The sequence below is a fragment of the Schistocerca piceifrons genome, chromosome 2 (genome assembly GCF_021461385.2).
Source record: "Schistocerca piceifrons isolate TAMUIC-IGC-003096 chromosome 2, iqSchPice1.1, whole genome shotgun sequence".
NCBI lineage: Eukaryota > Metazoa > Arthropoda > Insecta > Orthoptera > Acrididae > Schistocerca > Schistocerca piceifrons.
The window spans coordinates 83,933,908-83,956,346 of record NC_060139.1 but is presented as its reverse complement, the minus strand read 5'-3'; the positions used below and the strand labels follow the sequence as shown (position 1 = coordinate 83,956,346).

General features: G+C 39.0%; 2 protein-coding genes across 2 annotated transcripts in view; one reads left to right on the top strand and one right to left on the bottom strand.

The window, feature by feature from the left end:
* Nucleotides 1–22,439, top strand: part of LOC124777500 (nuclear protein localization protein 4 homolog) — a 244,756-nt gene that overhangs the window by 208,549 nt on the left and 13,768 nt on the right. The window lies entirely within an intron of this gene.
* LOC124777501 lies at nt 17,334–22,438 on the bottom strand. Its single transcript, XM_047252943.1, has 4 exons — nt 22,158–22,438; nt 21,194–21,526; nt 20,919–21,077; nt 17,334–20,836 (listed from the first exon to the last, which is right to left on the bottom strand). The coding sequence occupies exons 2-4, from the start codon at nt 21,524–21,526 to the stop codon at nt 19,451–19,453; spliced, it is 1,878 nt and encodes a 625-aa protein (XP_047108899.1). The 5' UTR covers nt 22,158–22,438; the 3' UTR covers nt 17,334–19,450.

Genomic DNA, 22,439 nt, shown 5'->3' with positions numbered 1-22,439 from the left:
CACTTGAATTTGCACTGATAGTCTTCATGTTTTACTTCCTTTGCAGCTACTTTTCTACCATGGTGATAACTTAAATCTTGTATACTTACTTATTTTGGAACTAATTACCTCCTATTTATATCAGATTCAGAATTACCAAACTTTTGCACTGTATTTCTAAACAAAAATTATGAAAAATTGTTATAATGTTTTATTAGCTCTAAACTGTATGACACTTAAAAAATATTTGATAAGTTTCTTATGTCAAAACTTAAGTTCAAGTTTGGTACTCACCCAGCTAAATTTATCCCCTGGCCGTCAATACCATCAAAAGTAAACCCATCAATTCTTTTATTACACAGAATTTTCATCTGCTGAGACAGTATGTGATTTCTTCCTTGCTCTAAGAAAAAAGTGTTCTTAGATGAAGTCATTTGATTCCACACTTAAATCAAGTCTTGGGGATATGTTTATAATGTGCATGAATTATATTAATCCTAGAAATGAGTTTCAAACTGACAAAATGAACACACAGTAGAATGCCTAATCCGATTTTAGGTTATACATCTCCCTTGTGTTCTCCATGTAGTTTGTAGCTCTCTGTTTTTGAAATACATTGTCTGTTCTGTCACAGAAGCAGTACTGTTATGAAAACATTACAAGATCCAAACTAGAATGAGTCAGTATACCTAAAAAATAATGCCCAGTCAACAGTGCCCACAGTTTGTATCAGATTCACAAATAAAACTATCCGTTTCTCAGTTTTACCAAAAATCTCACAAAAGAAACAAATTCAACTGCCTATCTCTTGTAGACAATAACTGTTTTATTAAAAAATAATGAAATCTTTTAAGATGACAAAATGAAAATTAGCAAACTTGGAACTTACTTAGTGGCAACACTGCTGTGGAAACGCTTTGCAATGGAATCCACTGTTGTCGCTGATAGCACACGTTGTTGACATACCTACCTTACCTCCGAGCAAATGGACTTGCCAGTCCCACGTCACTGGCGTACGCACAATCGAGGGAAACGCAGTCACATGTGAGCGAGCGGTCTAATGTGACGGTATCACTATGTTTTCGAAACAGTTGGATCAAGATTGAATGTGCCAGAGGTCGTACAGCACAATAGTGTCATCAAGGTCTTCAAGAGACATTTGGGGTATCGACGTTGCCATACAGAACAGTGGCACATTGGATAAAAGCCTTCAACGACGGTTGGCAAACGGTGGCAGACATGCATCGGGCAGGTCGTCCTAGCGTCTCTGAAGAAGTAGTGCATACTGTTGCCACATTAGTGGACAGTGGTCAATGCCATACAATTCGTGATCTCTCCCATGAAACCAGATCAGCGCAAATGACTGTGCTTCGCATCCTGAAGGAATGCCTGGGCATGTGAAAAATTGCATCAAGATGGGTTCCGCATGACTAGATGGAAATGCAGAAATGGATGCGTTAAGAGGCTACTAGACACACTTTGAGCGCTATGAGCGCAAAGGAAAGGCTTTCTTATGCCTTATCGTAACACTGGATGAGACATGGGCGACATTATACGAGCAAAAACCGAAACGTCAATCCAATGAATGGCGTCATTATGGGTAGCCACGAAAGTTGAAAGTGCGTCAGGGCCCCAGTATGGTGAAAGCTATGGTGATTCTCGCGTACGACTGTGATGGTGTTATCCAAACGCATTACATTCCTCCATGGTAGTCCACCAATGCACAGTATTACTGTTTGTTTTTGGAGCATCACCTGTGACCAGCTTTGCAAAAGAAGCAGCGACACTTTCTGTGCAACCCACCCATCATTTTGCATGACAATGCTTGGGCACATACAGCGCAAGCTGTGGCTGCTCTGTTCGATCGATGGGACTGGGAAGTACTGTACCATCCACCGTACTCCCTGGCTTAAGTCCTTGTGACTTTGATATGATTCTGAAGATGAAGGAACCACTTCGTGGCATTTGCTTCAGAACTATTTCAGAGATTCAACAGGCAGTAGACTGCTCCATTCGCACCATCAACAGAACAGGCTCTGCTAACGGTATACTATGCCCTCCACATTACTGGCAACGGGTTCTACACAATGCTGGCAACTACATTGAAGGACACTAACAGGTGCAAACTTGTAACCCTTTTGTGTCGGTTGTGAATAAATAGTTGCCTCTATTTAAGTTCCAACCCTCATAGATAGAACCCTCTGGTTCTCACATTGCAAATGACATAGGCCACTGACGAACTATCAGCTCTGGAATGTCTTCTTAACAACACCAGAACCTGTAAAGGACTGGCTGAGCTCTCTGATGCCCTTGCAATTTAATACAACCCAGAGGACACATGGAGCCTATGAAACTCTATGGATGTAAATGGTGGTATGTGCATGCCTTCCCCAATCTTTGAACTGACTTATCCAACCAGTTATAAAGGGACATTCAATGTAATGTATACTCTGTGAATGATAGACCAACCTTACATTTTTCATGAATAAAAATCAGTTGCAAGAAGTGATAAGTGAGAGAAAAAGTTCTATTGTGGACTTATCCCTAACCTTTGAATTTGTAGTCTGACCCACCAGATATGCAGATTTTATGAAGGATAACATAAGAAAGTTATGCAAGACTATGGCTCAAAAGAAATTAGTGTAAGCATCCAGTTTCTGAAGAGTAGATATTCAGTTCCTATTTTAAGCTTAATTGTCTATGTGCTACTTTGTTTCAAGCTGTTGAGGATATATAGCTTTTTGTTCCAAAACATTTTCTACTTTAGTACATCTACATGGATGTTCCACAAGCCACTGCATGGCGTGCGGCAGAGGGTACCCTGTACTACTACTAGTCATTTCCTTTCGTGTTCCACTCGCAGTTAGAGCCCTAATTTCTTGTATTTTATCTTTGTGGTCTATACACACAGTGTATGTTGGCAGCAGTAGAGTCATTTGGCAGACAGCTTCAAATGCCAGTTCTCTAAATTTTCTCAGTAGTGTTCCTCGAAAAGAATGTCGACTTCCCTACAGGGATTCCCATTTGAGTACCTGAAGCATTTCCATAACATTTGTGTTGTTCAAATCTACTGGTAACAAATCTAGCAGCCCGCCTCTGATTTTTTTTCCCCCGTAATCCAACATGGTACACATCTCAAACATTCAAGCAGTACTCAAGAATGCGTCATACCAGTATCCTACATGCGGTCTCCTGGTGTCCTACATGCAGTCTCCTTTACAGATGAACCACACTTTCCTAAAATTCTCGCAGTAACCCAAGTTGACCATTTGCCTTCACTGTCACAGACCTCAAATGGTTGTTGCATTTCATATCACTTTCCAATGTTACACCGAGATATTTCAAAGATGTGACTGAGTCAAGCAGGACACTACTAATACTGTATATGAACTTATGGGTTTGGCTTTCCTATTCATCCACATTAACTTACATTTTTCCACATTTAGAGCTAGCTGCCATTCATCACACCAACTAGAAATTTTGTCCAACTCATGTTTTATCCTCATACAGTCACACAACTTCCACCTTACCGTACACCACAGCATCACCAGCAAGCAACTGCAGATTGCTGCCCACCCTGCCCGCCAAATCATTTATGTACATAGAGAACAACAATGGTACTATCACACTTCTCTGAATGATACCCTTGTCTCTGATGAACACTCACTGTCAAGGGCAACATACTAGCTTTTATAACTTAAAAAGTCTTCAAGCCATGCACATATCTGTGAACCTGTTCTATATGCTCATACCTTGTTTAACAGCTTGCAGTGGGGCACTGTGTCAAATGCTTTGTGGAAATCTAGAAATATAGAATCTGCCTGTTGCCCTTCATCCATAGTTAGCAGTGTATCTGCAGCAAGCTAAGTTTCACATGAGCAATACTTCTAAATCCATGCTGATTTTTGCTTCCATATCTCAAGAAAATTTATTATGTTCAGAGTGAGAATATGTTCAAGGATTCTGCAGCAAACCAAAGTGAGGGATATTGTTCTGTAATTTTGCAGGTTTGTTCTTTTACCCTTTATATATACAAGTGTCACCTGGTTGGAGGCTATTTCATACATAAGAACCATACAGTCAGTTTGTGTTGTTACATCTACTATACCTAAAATTCTCTATTTGCTCTGCAAGAAAAAGAAGAAAACGCAGCAACAATGGCCAGAAAATTTAACTGCAATGAGGAAAATGATAGGAAAGTGGTCACACGATAAGCTGTGGTGTAAGTGAGAGTATGTGTTGGAGTATGTGTAGTATAAATTGTCAACCACAGTCACTTCTTGTTGCAGTCACAGACATTACGTAATTCATTCCATAGACTCACAATGAGAATATGCTCAGGGGTATGAAAACTATCAGAAAAAAAGAAGACATGTTTTACACAAGAATTGAAGTACTTGGATTTAGTATTAAATCCAATCCTAAATTAAGCAGTCCTCAAAGATGTGGCCACACTATTTGTTTCATTTACAAACTAATACAATGTAAACATATGAAATTAATTCACTGCTACATTCCTGTTGGAGCGTGAAAAGGTCAGAAGAGCGGACAATTGTTCTGTATCCTTAAAAAGAAAAAAAATTGGAGAGTGTTGTTTGAGAAATACTGGTGAAAAAAAAAGATTGTACCATAATGATCCAGGATTTAATGGGCACAGTTTGGCTGGTACTTTCAGGTGAATTATATTGATGAAAATGAAATGAATGCTATCAGTAGGAATCAAATCGATGACATACGGCACCAGTTCAGTAATGTTGAATATGCAATATATTGGACTTGTGAATATTAAAAATTTGTGCCCACAGGTTGAGAGAAATTTTGACTGTAAGAGTTCAGAAGTAAATGAAAAAAATATTAATGACACTGAAAATTTGGAGTCATATTCAGATGACCTAAATGATTAGGCAGCTGCTTGCAATAAGAAGAGATCTTGGTCTGGATCTAGGTCAGACACGCATTTTCATTTGTCATTAAGTGTTCCATTAGTATACAAAGTTACCAGAGCAAACCTTAATATCAATGGAAGAGCGAGGAAGTAGTGTTGTTACGTCCGTTTAGTTCATGTGATGTAGTCGTCATGACTTTTCCTTTTTTCTACAGTAGGAAACAAAACACGTAGTGCATCCTTTTCACCCAATAAAAGTGTTATTGTAACATATCAAATTTGTTGTAAGTGACTGCTAGGATAAAATTTGGTTATATTACTTTTGAAGTGTGAAAGTTGTAGTAAAGAATTCCCCAAAAAATTGAAGATGTTGATCCCACGAGAAAATGTTTTTATTCAGCAAACTCCCAGTTGTTACAATGACATTCATAGAATGCAATTTTGGTCTTTTTAGAGCTCTTGCCAAGCATCAGGTCCATCATTACTTAATTACTCTTCCTGGTCTGGTAGTCACTAGATTATTGAACTCTCAAGAAGTGCCCAGTGCCCGATAATTTTATCACACCAGTGTTAAGAATTTCATTGGAATTAGGTGATTTGTTAAGACTGCCAGTGTCCACAGATTTCCAGGATTGGATTGAATTTCAGTCAGTGTCCTAAACTCAGTTAATCACCGTGAAACTGAAAAAATTCATTGCAATATGCTGACACAAATGGGAGGTGTGGAACACACAGCTTGTGTTTCTTCTTCTGATTGTTATTCTAGCCATTATCTTTGTTGCATCTTGCAGCCTTTCTTCCCTTGCAGGTGTAATATGCACACTGCTGTTCGTGGTAGGACAAGGATTTCAAGTATGCAGTGTACGTTATTGGAATAAGGCAGTGAGATCTCCTTCAGACAAGGACAGAGATAACTCTGCTACCTAAAGTGTTGTGCAGAAATGATCTTTGAATTGCCAGAGTTCAGTTATAGATTCCCATATCAGTGTCATCTGAATTGTGATTTGTTTGTTAACAAAAGTGAAAAATTACGTATTTGTTCTTTCTTGTCCTTCCTGTCACACCCATTTTCCACTTCAGGTGAAATTTGTGTACCCCAAATCTAGTGCTGTCCCAAGTGAGTGTGCAAACATTTTTGTAAATGTTAGCATATCTTGTAACTGAGGTGAGACTTGGGTACAAGCCTAGTTTTCACTAAGTTAGATATGGGAAACTGCCTAAAAACCATATCCAGACTGACCGGCACATGGGGCCTGGTCGTTAATCCACTGGATAGATTTGATTTGGAACTGGCGTGCCTCACTAGAAGCAGTATGCTAACTCGTGTGGCTATCCGGGGAGGTCAAAATTATGTGTTCATTGATCTGGCTTAATCCTAAGTCTTAGTATGGGTACAAAATATCAGACATTGTGTTTTAGCCATAAGATTATGTACACATTTGATGTTGACAGTAACAGAAAATTAAAGACTGGACATGGGTGAAAAGAGAACTACCACAAGAAACTTTTGAACAGCTAACAGATGTAATAAACAAGGTGTTGAACACTGTAATTCACCTACCAAACTTGTGTTCTTCCCCAGACTACAATGTGCCGAGCCACTGCCTAAGCATTGCTCAGTGTTTGTTCTACGCATTGTTCTCATACCACTGTCTATACTTAAGCTATTCTTTCTAACAGTAAGTTAAGGTTAATGTCTTATGCATATACTCGGTGATCCATATAAACCTGACCTACTTTAATGGGTCATAATTTCCCCACCAAAAGCTCGTACAAATAGGGAAGTTGTTTTAATGATCTCAGCTGTGGGAGAATCAGGATACCTCCCATTATTGGCAAGCTGATTGCTGTTTCTGCACTTGAGGTCCTTCGTCCATAGTTCATTTGTGCCTCATTAGTCGCGATTTGTGTGTGTGTGTGGGGGGGGGGGGGGGGGGGGCAGATTGTGTTTGTAGTTTGGGCCGCGTAACAATAACAAACAAATTAATGATCCATTTGCAGTCTTTAGCTGACAGAAACATGTAGTATACACTTTGAGAGCAAGTTTTTATTGTGAAAACATATTGGAAGAAAGACTCATTGGTTACAACGCAACAGGTATTCCTGGGAGAGTTCAGCGTGTGTGGTGTTCCAGCAAAGACAACAGTTTTATCGCTTGTAAGGAAGCTGGAAGCAACTGGTGCACTAAACAGTGACCGCGATGAACATAGACCATCATTGACAACAGAGGTTATTAATAATGTTCAGAGATGCTTGGAGAACTCTCCAAGGAAATTATTGCGATTGAACCAGGAGACAGGCATCCTATATGACACATGTGAGAGTGCTGCAAAGAAATCGACATTGCAACCTTACAGAGCGCACATGACGCAAGCAGACGCAAGCATTGCAAGAAATGGATCATAACAAAAGAATGTATTAATGTTGATGGTTTCAAGGGCTTGTTATTCAACATCCAGACTTTTTCTCCATAATTTGGTTTACAGATGAGGCATGGTTCCATCTGTCAGATTACATCAACACACAAAACAGCAGATACTGAGCTGTTGTAAACCCACATATCATCCACAAAACATCACTGCATGATGAAAGGTTGGAGTGTGGTGTGCAGTCACGACTTTCAGGATTGTTGACCCTATGTTCTATCTACATCCACGTGATTACTCTGCTATTCACAATAAAGTGCCTGGCAGAGGGTTCAATGAACCACCTTCATGCTGTCTCTCTACCGTTCCAACGGCACACGGGAAAAACGAGCACTTAAATTTTTCCGTGCAAGCCCTGATTTCTCTTATTTTATCGTGATGATCATTTCTCCGTATGTAGGTGGGTGCCAACAGAATGACCACAACAAGAAAATTCGAGAAATTGGACCTAATGTAGAGGCTACTGACAGTCATTCTTCTCATGAGCCATTTCCAAATGGAACAGGGAAGGGGTTTGCAAATGGAACAGGGAAGGGGGGATAGTTAGTGATACCAGAAGTACGCTTCACTATACACTGTTTGGTGGCTTGCGGAGTATGGTGTAGATGTAAATATTATGAAGGGCAGATTTCATGGATATGGAATGGGTCAAGTTATACATTAACAGGCAGAAGTAGTCACTCCCGGGTACTTCAGTAAAGTATTCTAACAACAAATTGTAAGTAGTGGCAACAATTATGGGAATTACTTCTATATTTTTATAAGGGTGATTCAGTTATGTTGTTCATCTCAAATATTTCCAGAACCATTTAAGATATCATAATTTCACCTAGATGAATTGCAAAAAATTTCTCACCAAACAACGTATAATCTGTCAGCTTTATCGATAACAGAGATATCAACATCAAATTTGCTTTTTCAAGTGGGACTATAGTAGTTTCTGCTGTGAGTATTGTATGTCTGAAAGACACAAATTCAAAAGCATGTCACTCTTCAAAATCTGATTTCTAGTTCCGGGACTATTACAATATTTAGAACTGTTTATCTGTTTTGAACATGAAATTAATTTCTGTCTTATGCAGACGTTCATGATTTCATAGTGCAATAGGGAAAATGTCATTTTGGTTAAGGAGGAAACAGAATGTGGCAGTGCCACAATATTGGTGAAAAAAGGGCTGAGAGGAAATCTTATCTTTCATTCTGTCTGTGACGTGTTGAGTGGTGGTCAGTTTGGGGGGGGGGGGGGGGGGGGGGGGGGGGGAATATTATCTTTCACAAACCAAGAGAAACTGCGAATAAGAAATGTGAAGAGAACAATGTAGTTGTACACAAAAAGATATCCTGACAACAATGAAAATTTAGCAAATTTGCAAAAAAATTATTATTGGTAGGGCACTGGAATACAACACAGAGGATAAATAGCAACTCATAAATGAGAGGAGCAAATGAAATTGAATTTCTGGTTCTGACAGCTGTTACTCATAATCTACATGTTTGCTCCAGAGAAATTACAAGTGCCTCTGGAATAAGTCAGCCCAGCATTTTTCACATTTTACACACAAACAGCTTCCATCCATAGCATTTACCACTTCACCAGCAGATTAACTGGCACAATTACAGAAGACACATGGAGATGTGTTGCTCAGTTCTGATACATCATTCTTTCTTGAGATGAATCTCTTTACTGAGTGAAGTTACTTTTTACAAATAATGGAAAGCTGAAAGTAAACAATATGCGTTATTAGACTCTGAGGATCCACACTGGCTGAGGCACATCACCATCAGAGGGGGTGGAATGAGAACGTTCGATGTGGGGTTATTGGAGACTATGTTATTGGTCCTTATTTCATTGAAGAAATGCACAAGTTCTTACCAAAGTGCTACCCCCTTTCCTAGAGAAAGATGTGCATGGTACCAGTATGATGGGTGTCCAAGACTACATGATTGTGGCCAGGAAAGTGCTCAGCCAACTTTTTCCTGTGTGCTGGACAGGACAAGAAGGCGTTGTCAGTTCTCTTGCAAGTTCGCCAAACTTGATGTCACTGGTCTTTCTTCTGTGGGGTAAATTCAAAGATGAAATCCAAGCACAAATTCTGACAACCCAAAAGGTTATAAAATGTTACATCATTGTAGTATTTGGAATGATATTAAAGGAATCTTGTAAATAAATCCTGGAGTTCTTTCACAAGCAACTGTAAATGTGTACTCTAGTAGACTGTGGGCATTTCAAACACTTGATGTAAATGGGATTTTAAGGACATGTTTATGACCACAGTATTTTGTGATTTCTTTTTTATTGGTGTTGCTGGTGTAATTTTTCAATGCAAGTATGTATCTTGACATTAAACTCGTAACACAAAGCTATTATTTAAAAATCTTCATACCTTAATTCCCTGTTATGCAGGCAAATCTATTCAGTTTTTGATGTGCACCTTTCTTTCAAGTGTCTCAGTGAAACGAGCAGAACTGTTATGGTAGTTAACTGGTGACTCATCATTAAATACAACATTCTTTGCCTTCCAGTAGGTGTGTTGGTCCAACCATCTGTAGCCAAGTGTGATTGGTATCACATTTAAATTAAACTTTCTCCACTGTTCCGTTGCAAATAGATCCCCTAGCTGCGTCAATCTGGTGCACCCCATCAGCCTGGTGTGGCAGTTCCGCATAACAGTACAAACTTCTACATATGATAGTAATTGGTTTCAAGTTCAAAACAGGTAAAGTGTAAGATCTAAATATTGTAATTTCACTGAAACTGTTAATCATATTTTGAATAGTGAAACACCATTGAATTCAACGCTTCTAGAACTATGTTACTAACGACAGAAATCATTATAGATCCATTGGAAAAAAATGAATGTGGTACCAACCCCTCCATAATTATTGTAGCTATGAAAAGAGACCATATGTCATTTAGTGAGGACTTATTCACGATTCATGTGGGTGAAAACAGAATTATGATACCTTAAACGATTAAGTAAATATCTAGATGAGCAGCTTCGCAGAATCGCCCAGCATTTGTGGATTAGGATAAAAACAGCTACTTTGAAAATAGAGATTGCTATTCAGCTGTTGGTTTTATCTAATACTGCAAACAAAGCATTTACTTGACTTTACATAGACCACTGTCAGCTTTCTGTATATTGGCAAAGTCATGATCTGTTTATTGCAGACATTAGGATTATGCAGAGCTTACGCCCCTGAGACCAATTACTTTGAAAAATTGTAAGTTGCCAATGAGGTATGACATATTTTACTTGGTTTTTAAATATTTGAGGATTTTGTTTTCTGTTAGATGTCTACAGGTATACTATTGTAGACTTTTGTGCCATAATATAATTGTGGTCATTAAAATTGCAGCACTGGGAAGTGTAGCAAATGATGAAATTTTGCTTATTGTGCATATACAGAATAGTGGGAAGAATACATGCTTAAATTTGTTGGTGATTCGGTGGTAGGCAGAGTGCGAAATTTAGTGCACAGAGCTGCCACCTCAGAGAGCAACAATGATTCTCACCTGGCTGAGCTTCAATTCAAACTGAACTTAGATGACAGATTTGGGTATGTCAATTCCCTGCTGCTCCAAATCCATGTCAATAGTACAACAATTGTAATGGTCAATGATTGGTGGTGTCCCGGTCTCTCAGCAACTGACGATAAAATATTTTTATAGTGGATAACAGATCTTGAGAATGAGAATGTGGTGGCTAGGAAAAGTGAAAAAGCCTCTCTATCATAACAGTATGATCAGCCTGTGGTCTTGCATTATTGTGCTGAAAGACAATGTAATGGAGACTGTGAAGAGAAAACAGCAACTGGCCGTAAAACACCATAAATATAATGCCTGATTTCCAAGCTGTGCAAATGAGAGCCAATGGCACCTCACAGCATTACATCAGGTGCTGTGTCCTTACGATGACAACGAATGCAATCGAGCAACATTTGTTTTCCTGAGCCTGCACACTGGGATATGTTCCTTATGATTCTATATGCAGAGCCAAGAATCATCTGAAAAGGCAACTTCAGTGTTGGCGTTATGTGCACTACTGTGAGAGTATCTCTGCTGTCGTGTTGAGGGAAGCCATCACAATGCTGACAGCTTGTGATGCTCCAGATGCTGTCACACTGTCCATATGAATACTTGTCTTCCTGCTAACAATTCCATTTCTGTACTCAGTGCATGGGAAGTGGCTGTAGGATCCTCTATGGCCCACCAAACAATAACCCTGTCCTCCGGCAGTAGTTGTACAGGGCAGTTGAGATATGGCATTAAGTTGAATGTGGTCCTCCTGAACCCACCAGTTCCATATTTAAATCACATTCATAGTATGCCAACCAACATGAGCATCAATATGGTGGAATGATAAACAGCAGTCTCAATACGCCACGGTCCTAATGCTGTCGGATTCTGATACAAGCTGTACCCGAATCAGAGTAACAAATTGACTGACAGCTCAATGTTTATGGGACAGTTAGCATATCAACAACCAATTAGAACATGAGGTTGATCACTCCTCCTGTTGTGTGCACCAGTGCAGACGACAGTCGCAGTCTTGTAACATAATTGTTGTGATATATTCTTATATGCTTTGTTTCTCAGTGTGGTATGTTTCTTTTATGAAGTGTGTGAAGTTAACTGTGAAATTGCTTAGGAAAGTGATGAACCTAATTTGATCCTACAAAGAAAACTCAATACTGTACATTTACGGGGAACTTATGAATGTGTTTAGTACGGAATTGCATAGCTGCTGCTAGTGGAGCCATATTGTGCATCATCTCCAAGTAAATAACACAACCTACATCCTTCTGAATCTGCTTAGTGTATTCAGCTCTTGGCCTCCCTCTACAATTTTTGCCCTCCACGCTTTCCTCCAATACTAAATTGGTGATCCCTTGAAGCCTCGGAACATGTCCTACCAACTGATCCTTTGTTCTAGTCACATTGTGCCACAAATTCCTCTTCTCTGCAGTTTTATTCAGTACGTCCTCATTAGTTACGTGATCTACCCACCTAATCTGAGCATTCTTCTGTAGCATCAAATTTCAAAAGTTTCTATCCTCTTCTTGTCTAAACTATTTATCGTCCATGTTTCAATTCCATACATGGCTACACTCCATACAAAAACTTTCCGGAAATACTTCTTGATACTTGAATCTATACTGGATGTTAAGAAAATTTCTCTTCTTCAGAAACGCTTTCCTTGCCATCACCAGTCTACATTTTATATCCTCTCTACTTTGACCCTCATCAGTTATTTTGATCCCCAAATAGCAAAACTCCTTTACTACTTTAAGTGTCTCATTTCCTAATCTAATTCCCTCAGCATCACCCGACTTAATTCGACTACATTCCATTATCCCCATTTTGCTTTTTTTGATGTTCATCTTATATCCTCCTCTCAAGACACTGTCCGTTCTGGTCAACTGTTCTTCCGAGTCCTTTGCTGTCTCTGACAGAATTACAATGTCATCGGCAAACCTCATGGTTTTTATTTCTTCTCCCTGCATTTTAATTCCTACTCCAATTTTTTTCTTTTGTTTCCATTACTGCTTGCTCAATATACAGATTGAATAGCATTGGGGATAGGCTGCAACCTTGTCTCACTCCCTTCTCAACCACTGCTTCCCTTTCATGCCCCTTGACTCATAACTGCCATCTGCTTCTGTACAAATTGTAAAGAGCCTTTCACCTCCTGATTTTAAGCCTTGCTGCCACCTTCAGAATTTGAAAGAGAGTATTCCTGCCAACAATGTCAAAAGCTTTCTCTATGTCTGCAAATGCTATAAACATAGATTTGCCCTTCCCTAACCTATCTTCTAAGATAAGTCATAGGGTCGGTATTGTATGTTCCTATATTTCTACGGAATCCAAACTGATCTTCCCTGAGGTCGGCTTCCACCAGTTTTTCCATTCACCAGTAAAGAATTCGTTGTAGTATTTAAACCATGACTTATAACTGATAATTCAGTAATTTTCACACCTGTCAACACCTGCTTTCTTTGAAATTGAATTATTATATTCTTCTTTAAGTCTGAGGGTATTTCACCTGTCCCAAACATCTTGCTCACCAGATTGAAGAGTTTTGTCATGGTTGGCTCTCCCAAGGCTTTCAGTAGTTGTAACAGAATGTTGTTTATTCCTGGGGCCTCATTTTGACTTAGGTTTTTCAAGTGCTCTGTCGAATCCTTGACTCAGTATCATATATCGCATCTCATCTTCATCTACATCACCTTCCCTTTCCAAAATATTGCCCTCAAGTACATCAGCCTTCCTTTCTTTGCTTAGGACTGGTTTTCCATTTGAGCTCTTGATATTCATACAGGTGGTTCTCTTTTCTCCAAAGGTCTCTTCAATTTTCCTGTACGCAGTATCTATCTTACCCCTAGTGTTATATCATTCTACATCCTTACATTTGTCCTCTAAGCATTCGCACTCTGCCATTTTGCGCTTCCTGTCAATCTCATTTTTGAGACGTTAGTACTACTCCTCGCCTCCTTCATTTACTGCTTTTTTATACTTTTCCTTTCATCAGTTAAATTCAATATCTCTTGTGTTACACAAGGATTTCTACTAGCCCTTGTCTTTTTACCTACTTGATCCTCTGCTGCCTTCACTATTTCATCTCTCAAAGCTACCCATTCTTCTTCTGCTGTACTCCTTATGCCTGTTCTTGTCAATCGTTACCTAATGCTCCCTCTGAAACTCTCTACAACCTCTGGTTCTTTCATTTATGCGGGTCACATTCCTTAAATTCCTACTTTTTTGCTGTGTCTTCAGTATTAATCTGCAGTGCATAACCAATAAATTGTGGTCCGAGTCCACATCTGCCCCTGGAAATGTCTTACAATTTAAAACCTGGTACTTAAATCTCATTCTTACCATTATATAATCAATCTGAAATCTTCCAGTGTCTCCAGGTCTCTCCACGTATACAACTTTCTTTCATAATGGATGTTTAGGCATTTCTCTGTCACACACGAGCTTCTCACAAACAAACAACATCCAAATGTGATTTCTGAATTATAAATGTGCTAATCTTTCCCTATACACAAAATGTAGGTGGCATTACTCCTGTCTACTTTCTATGCTTGCGCTGAAATTCTAGTTGTTACATATGAAAGGATGTAGTGCACTTGATGCAAATGTGACATTTGTAGCACGTTGTCTTTATAGTGCTACAATTTTAACGGCAATCAGTGTATAAAACTTAATTCTGAACCTTAGATAGACATGCATAGTCTATGTAGAAATTATTTTAACTCTTTAATGAATGGGCACACTGTAAGGAGACAGGAGTGCGTGCACGTGTGTGGGCGCGCGCGCACACGTTTCTCCTACAGCTTAAGAAAGGAATTCCATTCTGAAAGGTAGCAAGGTAAAGCTCTTTCCCTTTTGTGTGTGTATCTGTCGACGACACAGTGCTTCTGCATTTTGGTGAGTCGTCTCTTTTATTTGTTATTCTCAACCAGAACTTTCCGTACATTTTGTAACTCTGTTATTGTATTTGTGAACTGCACGGTCATCATAAATTGATTCACGTTATTAGCCACAAATACCATAAGGGCTTCTTCATTATGTTCAGTTACTAACTTTACATAATTTTTTTTTTTTTCAGTAAACCTCTGTAGAATAAATACTTTTTTGACTTATCCATCTGGATGTCTAGGAACTAAACACATATACCTTTGACGTGGCATTCGACAGGCACAATACATAATGAGACCTAAATGTGTGTGTGTACAGTAGTCAGTGTTGCAGTCTGTTGTTAGATATCTTCTTGATCGTTATTGATGTCACATGGAGCAATCTACTGTCACTTCTTTTACAGTATCTCTTCCTCATTATGTCACTGTTGCTGGACATACAGAGCACCCATCAGTTTGATAGATTACCTTGCTGTTCCAAAGCAGTTTTCAGCTGTTACCCTGACAGTGACACACCGTTCAAAAGCATTTGGCAAAGAAAACTGGCTGTCTCCAAGACCCAAGTATTTTTTATACCCATACAAAAGCAGGAAATTAAAATAATATGCAAGCAGTTCATCTCAGACTGAGGCTTGTTTACAATATGCTTTATCATCCTACTGTTACCTTCAGGTTTTGCTTCTCACAACAAAGTTATACTGGCAATATTCTGGACATCAACTGTAGGTCGTGTATTCTAACTCGTCACACTTCACCATGTTGGACATGATGTTCAGGACTTTGTGGGCAACAATATGAACTTGAGTACGCAGGACTCATGTTTGACTCTTGCAGAGCTCACATTTGTTGCCTGTTTATACTTGTTTTCTTTTTCATTGCTATTACACAAATCTCTTTGAAATTACAGAAATTTTCAATTGTCACCTTCACTTTCTGAAGACATTAACTTTTGGTAACTTTTTGCACTGCCTAATTCTTCAAGACAACTGATAGTGAGAAATATTCATGTGCTAATGCAGTAAGAAATTCAAATTTCACACTATACTACTACTTTCTTTTCACGGAATTTTCACTTTCTTTTCTAACAAAACACAATTTTTAACTTCATTGTTACATTTATTTTCATTAATTGGAACACACCTGTTTTGTTGCCGTTTCAAGTAATGGAGAACTATGACAGATCCAGTGAAAATAAGACACGTATTGCAGATAGTGTAAAGGCTCACTTCTATTTAGTCATGCCAGTATGTAGTTGCTTCATCGCGTTTTGTATATACATGTTGTGTTTCCGGGTACTGGATCCGACTGTCAGGTGCTTGTGTGTGTGTTTTCTACTTCTGAAAAAGGATTTTGTCCAGAAGTGAGCAGCACTACAGCCTTCCCTTATTGCAGTGTATTATACTGTAGAGTTTATAAAGACCAAATCCGAATGTACAATAACATGAACTGCATATTTAGTAGGCCATTGTGTTATATAGTGCTGGCTGCTTAATTTACCATCATACTCAGAGAAAATAAATGTATGTGCATTGTCTGGCATTTTCAGTTCAAGATTTTGAGTATTGAAATTTTTGTATCAGTGAGATTTTATAAATACCCATATCTGTTTGCTGACAGTCATTTTCAAATCTGTTCTCAAGAACTCCTAAATGTTTTAAATACTTTTTTAAAGGAAAGTTCCCCCTTTCCCTTTTCCAGTTCAGAAAAACTGCTTATAAAAATGAAATTTCCTGAAAATGCGGTTTCACCTGTCACTATAAAATCTATATTAGGAAATCCTCAAAAATGCTCAATTTTTGAAAATGTAATTGGATTGATAAAAAATCTTCATCCGTCGTGCTTGATGGTATATTTTTTATCTGTCTGATTACATTATATTAGTAATTCCTGTGTGACTGTTCACTTTTCTACTTGTAGTGTAGAGCAATTAAAAAGATTTATGTCCACAACTAAATTTGCAAGGGAAACTAAAATACAAGCATGCTGAGTTGTTGTGAGATTTATCAACTGACCCCTCTGTAATTAAGCACAAGTTCACCCCCAACCCCCAGTATCTCTGTTACTTTTGGAATCGTAAAAACTTGTCATCTGTGAAAGTAACAAGCAATGTCATTTTGTGACAACTGGGCAAACCAATGTAAGTAACAAAAGTGTGTGTATGCATTTGTGGTTTTTATGTCTTAGAGAGGAGAAAAAAGAAATTGCATCTACATATACCTATTGTGTGGGGTCTACTACCTACTAACACATTTATATTAAAAAGAATACACCATCAGTGATGTACACATTCTGGCAATAAAAAAGTGTTCTGCATGAAATACAACTTTGTATGAGTTAGTCATCCCACACTGCCTTTGGAGACAACTTGTAACAACACATTTTCAGATGTGTTATAAATGTGAGTTGTTCTTTTAAACTGACACTATATTTGTGTAGCAAAAAAGCAATTTTTTCAGTCACTTACATTTTTCTTCCTTTCCTCTTTAACATGCTTTTCACACCAGTTACATACAAGTTTAAGTAGAATGTGCCATGATGTTCTGTATTGTTGAAGTGGGAAGGAGAGGAAATAGGAATGTGGGTGGTAACAAATATTTTTTAAAAAAAGTAACAAGCAGTTTTCCCATTATGCTTGTATTTCCATCGAACGGAGCTACACGAGATTTATCACAAAATTTTAAGGCACTTTCTCAGTGCAACAATGAATGATATCGCAAGATGATCAATGACGTTCCTCATAGGGAGTTTCCTTTAACAATGTAATTGGCACAGCGCTGCCTTTTTCTTGCACAGTTACTTGATATGGCATAGTGTTGCCTTGACATGACAGCTTGGTCTGGAATGTGTTCTTTCCTTCCATGCCTTCATGGCACAGTATGGCACTAGAAGCTCATGCCCACATAGATTTTGCAAAGAATACACACAGAGAGAGAGAGAGGAAAAAAAAAAATTGAGGAGACGAGCTACATTTAAGTACTACGACAGTGCCAGGAACACGTTCTGTATACTTTGATTTCACTTAGGTACACAGACTTATAATACTTTGTTAATTATATTTTTGGACGTTTAACAAGGATGTTTCTTATGACATTTTAACAATACATTTTGTTACCTTCTTTGTTACTCATCTATCTATGAGCTACAAAGTTAACACCACTGTCATAAAACTAGGGAAGCATTCTGCAGCTAAGATTATAAGGCACAAATAAGGATGGTTTTCTGATGGTAATTTTTGGATAATTTTATCCTGACAACCAGTTACCAAAACAAACATCACTTGTATAAATAAAATTCCTGTCACATGTAACTTACGCATTATGCAACCTTCGTGCAGTGACAGACAGCATTGGCATTATTGTGCACAATTTACACTTGATAAATGGTTGTCAAAGGTCAACATGGACTTTAAATATAATGTAACTTTTAAACATACAAATATATTTTCTAATTTAACAGAAAACTGACAGGTGGTATCGTATTGCAACACCGCAAATTGTAAAAAAGGAGAAAAAATAACTTTTCAATTTGTAGATCTCAGCTTACAAATGTCTTTCACTATAACTAAAACAAATTGTTGGAGAAAAACTTGAGGGTAAAGTTGTTCATCCAATTACAGGGCAATGCTTATCTTTACATCCCCAGAGGACATTCTATACATCTGCAGTTATGCATTCCATCTAAAAGAAACGACGTTGTTACAGTTGTTCTGAAATAGAGGTATAATACACACGTAATACGAAATGGATCCATCGTACATTTTCTCTGTTCATCTAAAAAATAAACTAATGCTTACGATAACGATTTCGAAACGACGATTACCAGGCAACGATTAAAAAGATGCACCTGATGTAATATATTCATCTATTCTACATTCGAAATTCAACAGACACCGGTAAAGTGATTGCGGGTGGACGAACAGTTATTCGGCAGAATCACGATTACTGAGAAGGAATGAATGCGAGTACATTTACGCTTCGATAGTTTCGAACTTCCAAAAACCTTCGAAGAATCGGAGGGAAGAATACAACTAAAAAAAAAGAAATCAAATCAAAAAAAGAAAAGAAAAGCCTTCTTTCAAATGCGCACGCACACACACACACACACACACACACACACACACACACACACACACTCTCTTCCCTATCACTCCCTTTAGTTAGCCGTTAAGTTTTCTACCTATTTAGGCCCTTATAATTCCACACTTGAGATCAACCATACGAAGTCCGAAGAGTCCTTCCCCCTTTCCTTTCAAAGGAAAAAACTGAACAAAAACAAACAAAAAAACTCTAGTGTATGGCAAACATAAGCAAAGCTTCTATACACAAAAAAGGAAAAGATTCAACAGAAATACTCTTCCCCAAAATAAGAATAGTCTTGCCACTTCTACTTTTTGTACATTCACCTACTGTGGATGTATCTCTAAAGAATAACTAATTCAGCTTTAGATAGCTGAGATTTTTTTTCTTTTTTTTTTAACAACTTGCTGCAAAATGTGTAGCGATTGGATTTTGAGACGTATATATATGTGTGTGTGTATACATATATATGGATATATTTATATTCGTTCATCACGGATAAAACCCCCCACCCTGCGTCAGCTTTATGTAAACTACACACGTAAGACAGACTACCCCATATATGTTTTTCGATCTTCTTTGCATATAATTGGCAATATGCTTTAGACTCCGGTCAACTCAAAATAGCGTAATATTTGCGAGTATTTTTTTTTTTCTTCTTACAACTTTCCACACTTGGTAATCACAATGGTTTTAGTCGGCTTTCCCGTCTGATCGCCAAATGTGGAAATTTTTTCAACAAGTTCAAGACCTTCAATAACATGCCCAAAGATTCCCGTGAAGCCTCTCATCTCCTGCAAGATGATCCGGAACTGTGATCCAACCATCCCGAGGTTGTCATGACGCTTTTGTGTACGGCGCATTCCCACAGCACCCCGCACAGCTGGGAATTTCGTATCATCAGGCATAAAATAACCGTCCTCAAAAATAGAACGCCCTCCTCTGCCATTGTTGAGCTCAAAATCTCCAGTAATTACAGACTCTCCTTCCCAGCACTGGAAAACAGCACAACCTTTGTAACTCACACCCATTTCCCCTGTACAAAGTACCCCAAAATTTTTCGCCATTTTTGGAGCAGCATCAGGACGAACCTCAATTACAATACGCCCTTGCGGAGTCCCGTTGACATCAATGTTAAAGTAGTAAAGAGGGTACGGTCCAGTCGGGTTACGAACGTTGAGCGGAACAACGGGTTGTGGCGGTGACTGGACCTGGACAGCTACCACTCCCCCATCTTGAGCATATGGAGGTGGTGGCGGAGGTTGCGCATGTGGGGGAAGAGCAGGTGGTGGTTTCCCTGGCCCGGCCTGCTGGGGCGGAGGTGCAGCTACCATAACGTGTTGCGGAGGAGCTGCAACTAGGTGATGCGGTGGGGGCATGGCAGTAGCATTTGGCGGGTGATGTGGGTGGTACTCAACAGTTCCATTCTGCTGTAAATGGTGCTGTTGCTGCTGCTGCTGTTGCTGCTGTTGTTGTTGCTGCTGCTGTTGTTGTTGTTGCTGCTGCTGCTGTTTTGTTAACACATGGCGAGAGTACAGCTGCGACATACAATAATTAGCAAGGAATAGGATAGGGTTATTCTGAGCAGTTGTGGCATGGTGTGCTTGTGGTGGGAGTCGTCCTGACTGTCCTCCAGCTACAACAGCAGGGGGTTCGCCAGAGTGAATGCCTGCCAAGGCCTGCTTCAGCAACCCAAAATCGAACACAACACCTGAATTCCCAATGAGGTCGTCGAGCTGACATTGTAGGTACATTTCGTGGTACTTGCCCTGCAGTCGTTGCTTCTCGAGTGCAAGCGAGGCGTACAGTGCGTGGGCTGCAGCAGGACCGTCTACAGCAGCTAGGCCTCCTCTTGCCTTCGCTAAAGCTTCACGTGCTTCAGCCACCTCTGGTACATGGCTCCAACCTGACTGTAGATCTGTTTCCACATGTGTCTTCAGCGTTACACATGCTTCCAAAACCTTGAGCAAGAAGTCACGCTGTTGCATTGCCAAACGCTGTATTTCACCCAGCATCTTGCTCATAGCATGAAGTTCATTGTGCACCTACATACAAAAGACCATTTCAGTCACACACATACAAACCCCAGTAAAGTCTACTTATTGAAATTTCAAAGAATTACTGTACCTCAGTAACAAGCTGATCCTTCGCTTCAGCCTGTGATTTTATTTGATGGCCAGGATGTTCCTGCTGTGTGGCACACGCGCGACACATAGCAGCACAACATGTGTGGCACCAGAGAGCAAGAGGCATTCCATGTGTGTGACAGTTTTCACTTGGAAGAACCTATATTTTGAAAGACAAAACACATGAAACGTATGGCTGATGACAACTGTACTTGTGCAGCATAATTATGAAAGACATGTTGATTTATGTAAACTTACTTCATAAAGTCTCCTTACCTTGCGATCCTTGTCTGGGGGCTTGTTGCCACCCACAGCATTACTGCCACTACCAGGTCCAATCTTAAGGGCAGTTAAACTCTTTGTTAGTGTCAAGACTGCACCATATGTCTGCAGAGTATCCGCACCCTGCTCGCCAAGTTCAGTTCGTTTCCAGCAGTGAACACAGTAAACCTCACGCCCCTTCATCAGTGCAGTTTGGATACATTTGAGGCAGAAGTAGTGTTTGCAACTTAGGAACTTCGGGCACAAGTCAGAATCATTAAATTTCTGCTTGCAGAACGTGCATAGCGTCAGTTCCTCGAGTTCTGGCACAGCTCCTGGTTCCATCATCTGCAAGTACAAGTTTTATATCAGAATTGGCAAACAGTTTAAGTAATTGAAAACCGATGACAACCATATTTTCATTTGAACTAAATAATATTTCCATCAAATAGCGGATTTGTTAAATATTGTAACGTATATTAAGCAAACTTTAGTAGTTTTGTGCACAGTGTCACCTAAGTTTTGAATGGTTTAAAAACTTTATCGTGATTCTCATGTCACGAAGTAACTTATATTTTCAACAGTTCAAGTAACAAATTTCTTTATTTGGCATAAAGGCATCAATGCTAAACTTGAATGACAAAAACAACTATTGGTTCTCTGTTGTTATCAGATGGAAAAAGTCTGCAAGTAAGAAGCCAGCAAAATATAGTTTTTTCGATATATTCTGAAAGATATGTAACCCTGTAAACGTTAATTTCATTTACCAGCGACGGAAAATTCAAATCATGGAACGTCGTAAGAGGGTACATAAAAAGACAAGACATTGTTTCTGTGCGTCACTCGTGTAAACACAACATGTCAGTAAGTGCTTTAACTATTATTATCATGTCTTAACGATGTGTAAACCTCAACAGATTTTTAACAATGAAATTAACTAAAGATTCTATTTAAGCTGATGTTTGGTGATGTATCATACCGTGTTTATCGTTTTGCTGCTTCAGCAAAAAACTAGGATCCGTGAGATGGAATATACGTGAAGTAGCGACCGAGCTACAACGAACAAACGCACTAATCGATGCGTTTTGAGCGACTACGCAATGCTTCCGAAGAACGATAGAGAGGCATTTATAATTTACATTACGAAAAATAGCCGTCACCGGCTTCTATACGTCTCTAACTTCCAACATTATGCCACATCATGATGTTTGCACTGAACCACTTGGCATGGCGGCCGATGTTACTGCTTGAAACGTTCAGC

Bases quoted from the DNA above. Each gene is read 5' to 3' on its own strand.
- LOC124777501 (XM_047252943.1), bottom strand. From the start codon at position 21,526: ATGATGGAACCAGGAGCTGTGCCAGAACTCGAGGAACTGACGCTATGC. The intron at 21,078-21,193 runs GTAAGGAGACTT...TTCAAAATATAG, and splicing joins CCCCAGACAAGGATCGCAAG to GTTCTTCCAAGTGAAAACTG. The intron at 20,837-20,918 runs GTACAGTAATTC...TTTTGTATGTAG, and splicing joins AGGATCAGCTTGTTACTGAG to GTGCACAATGAACTTCATGC.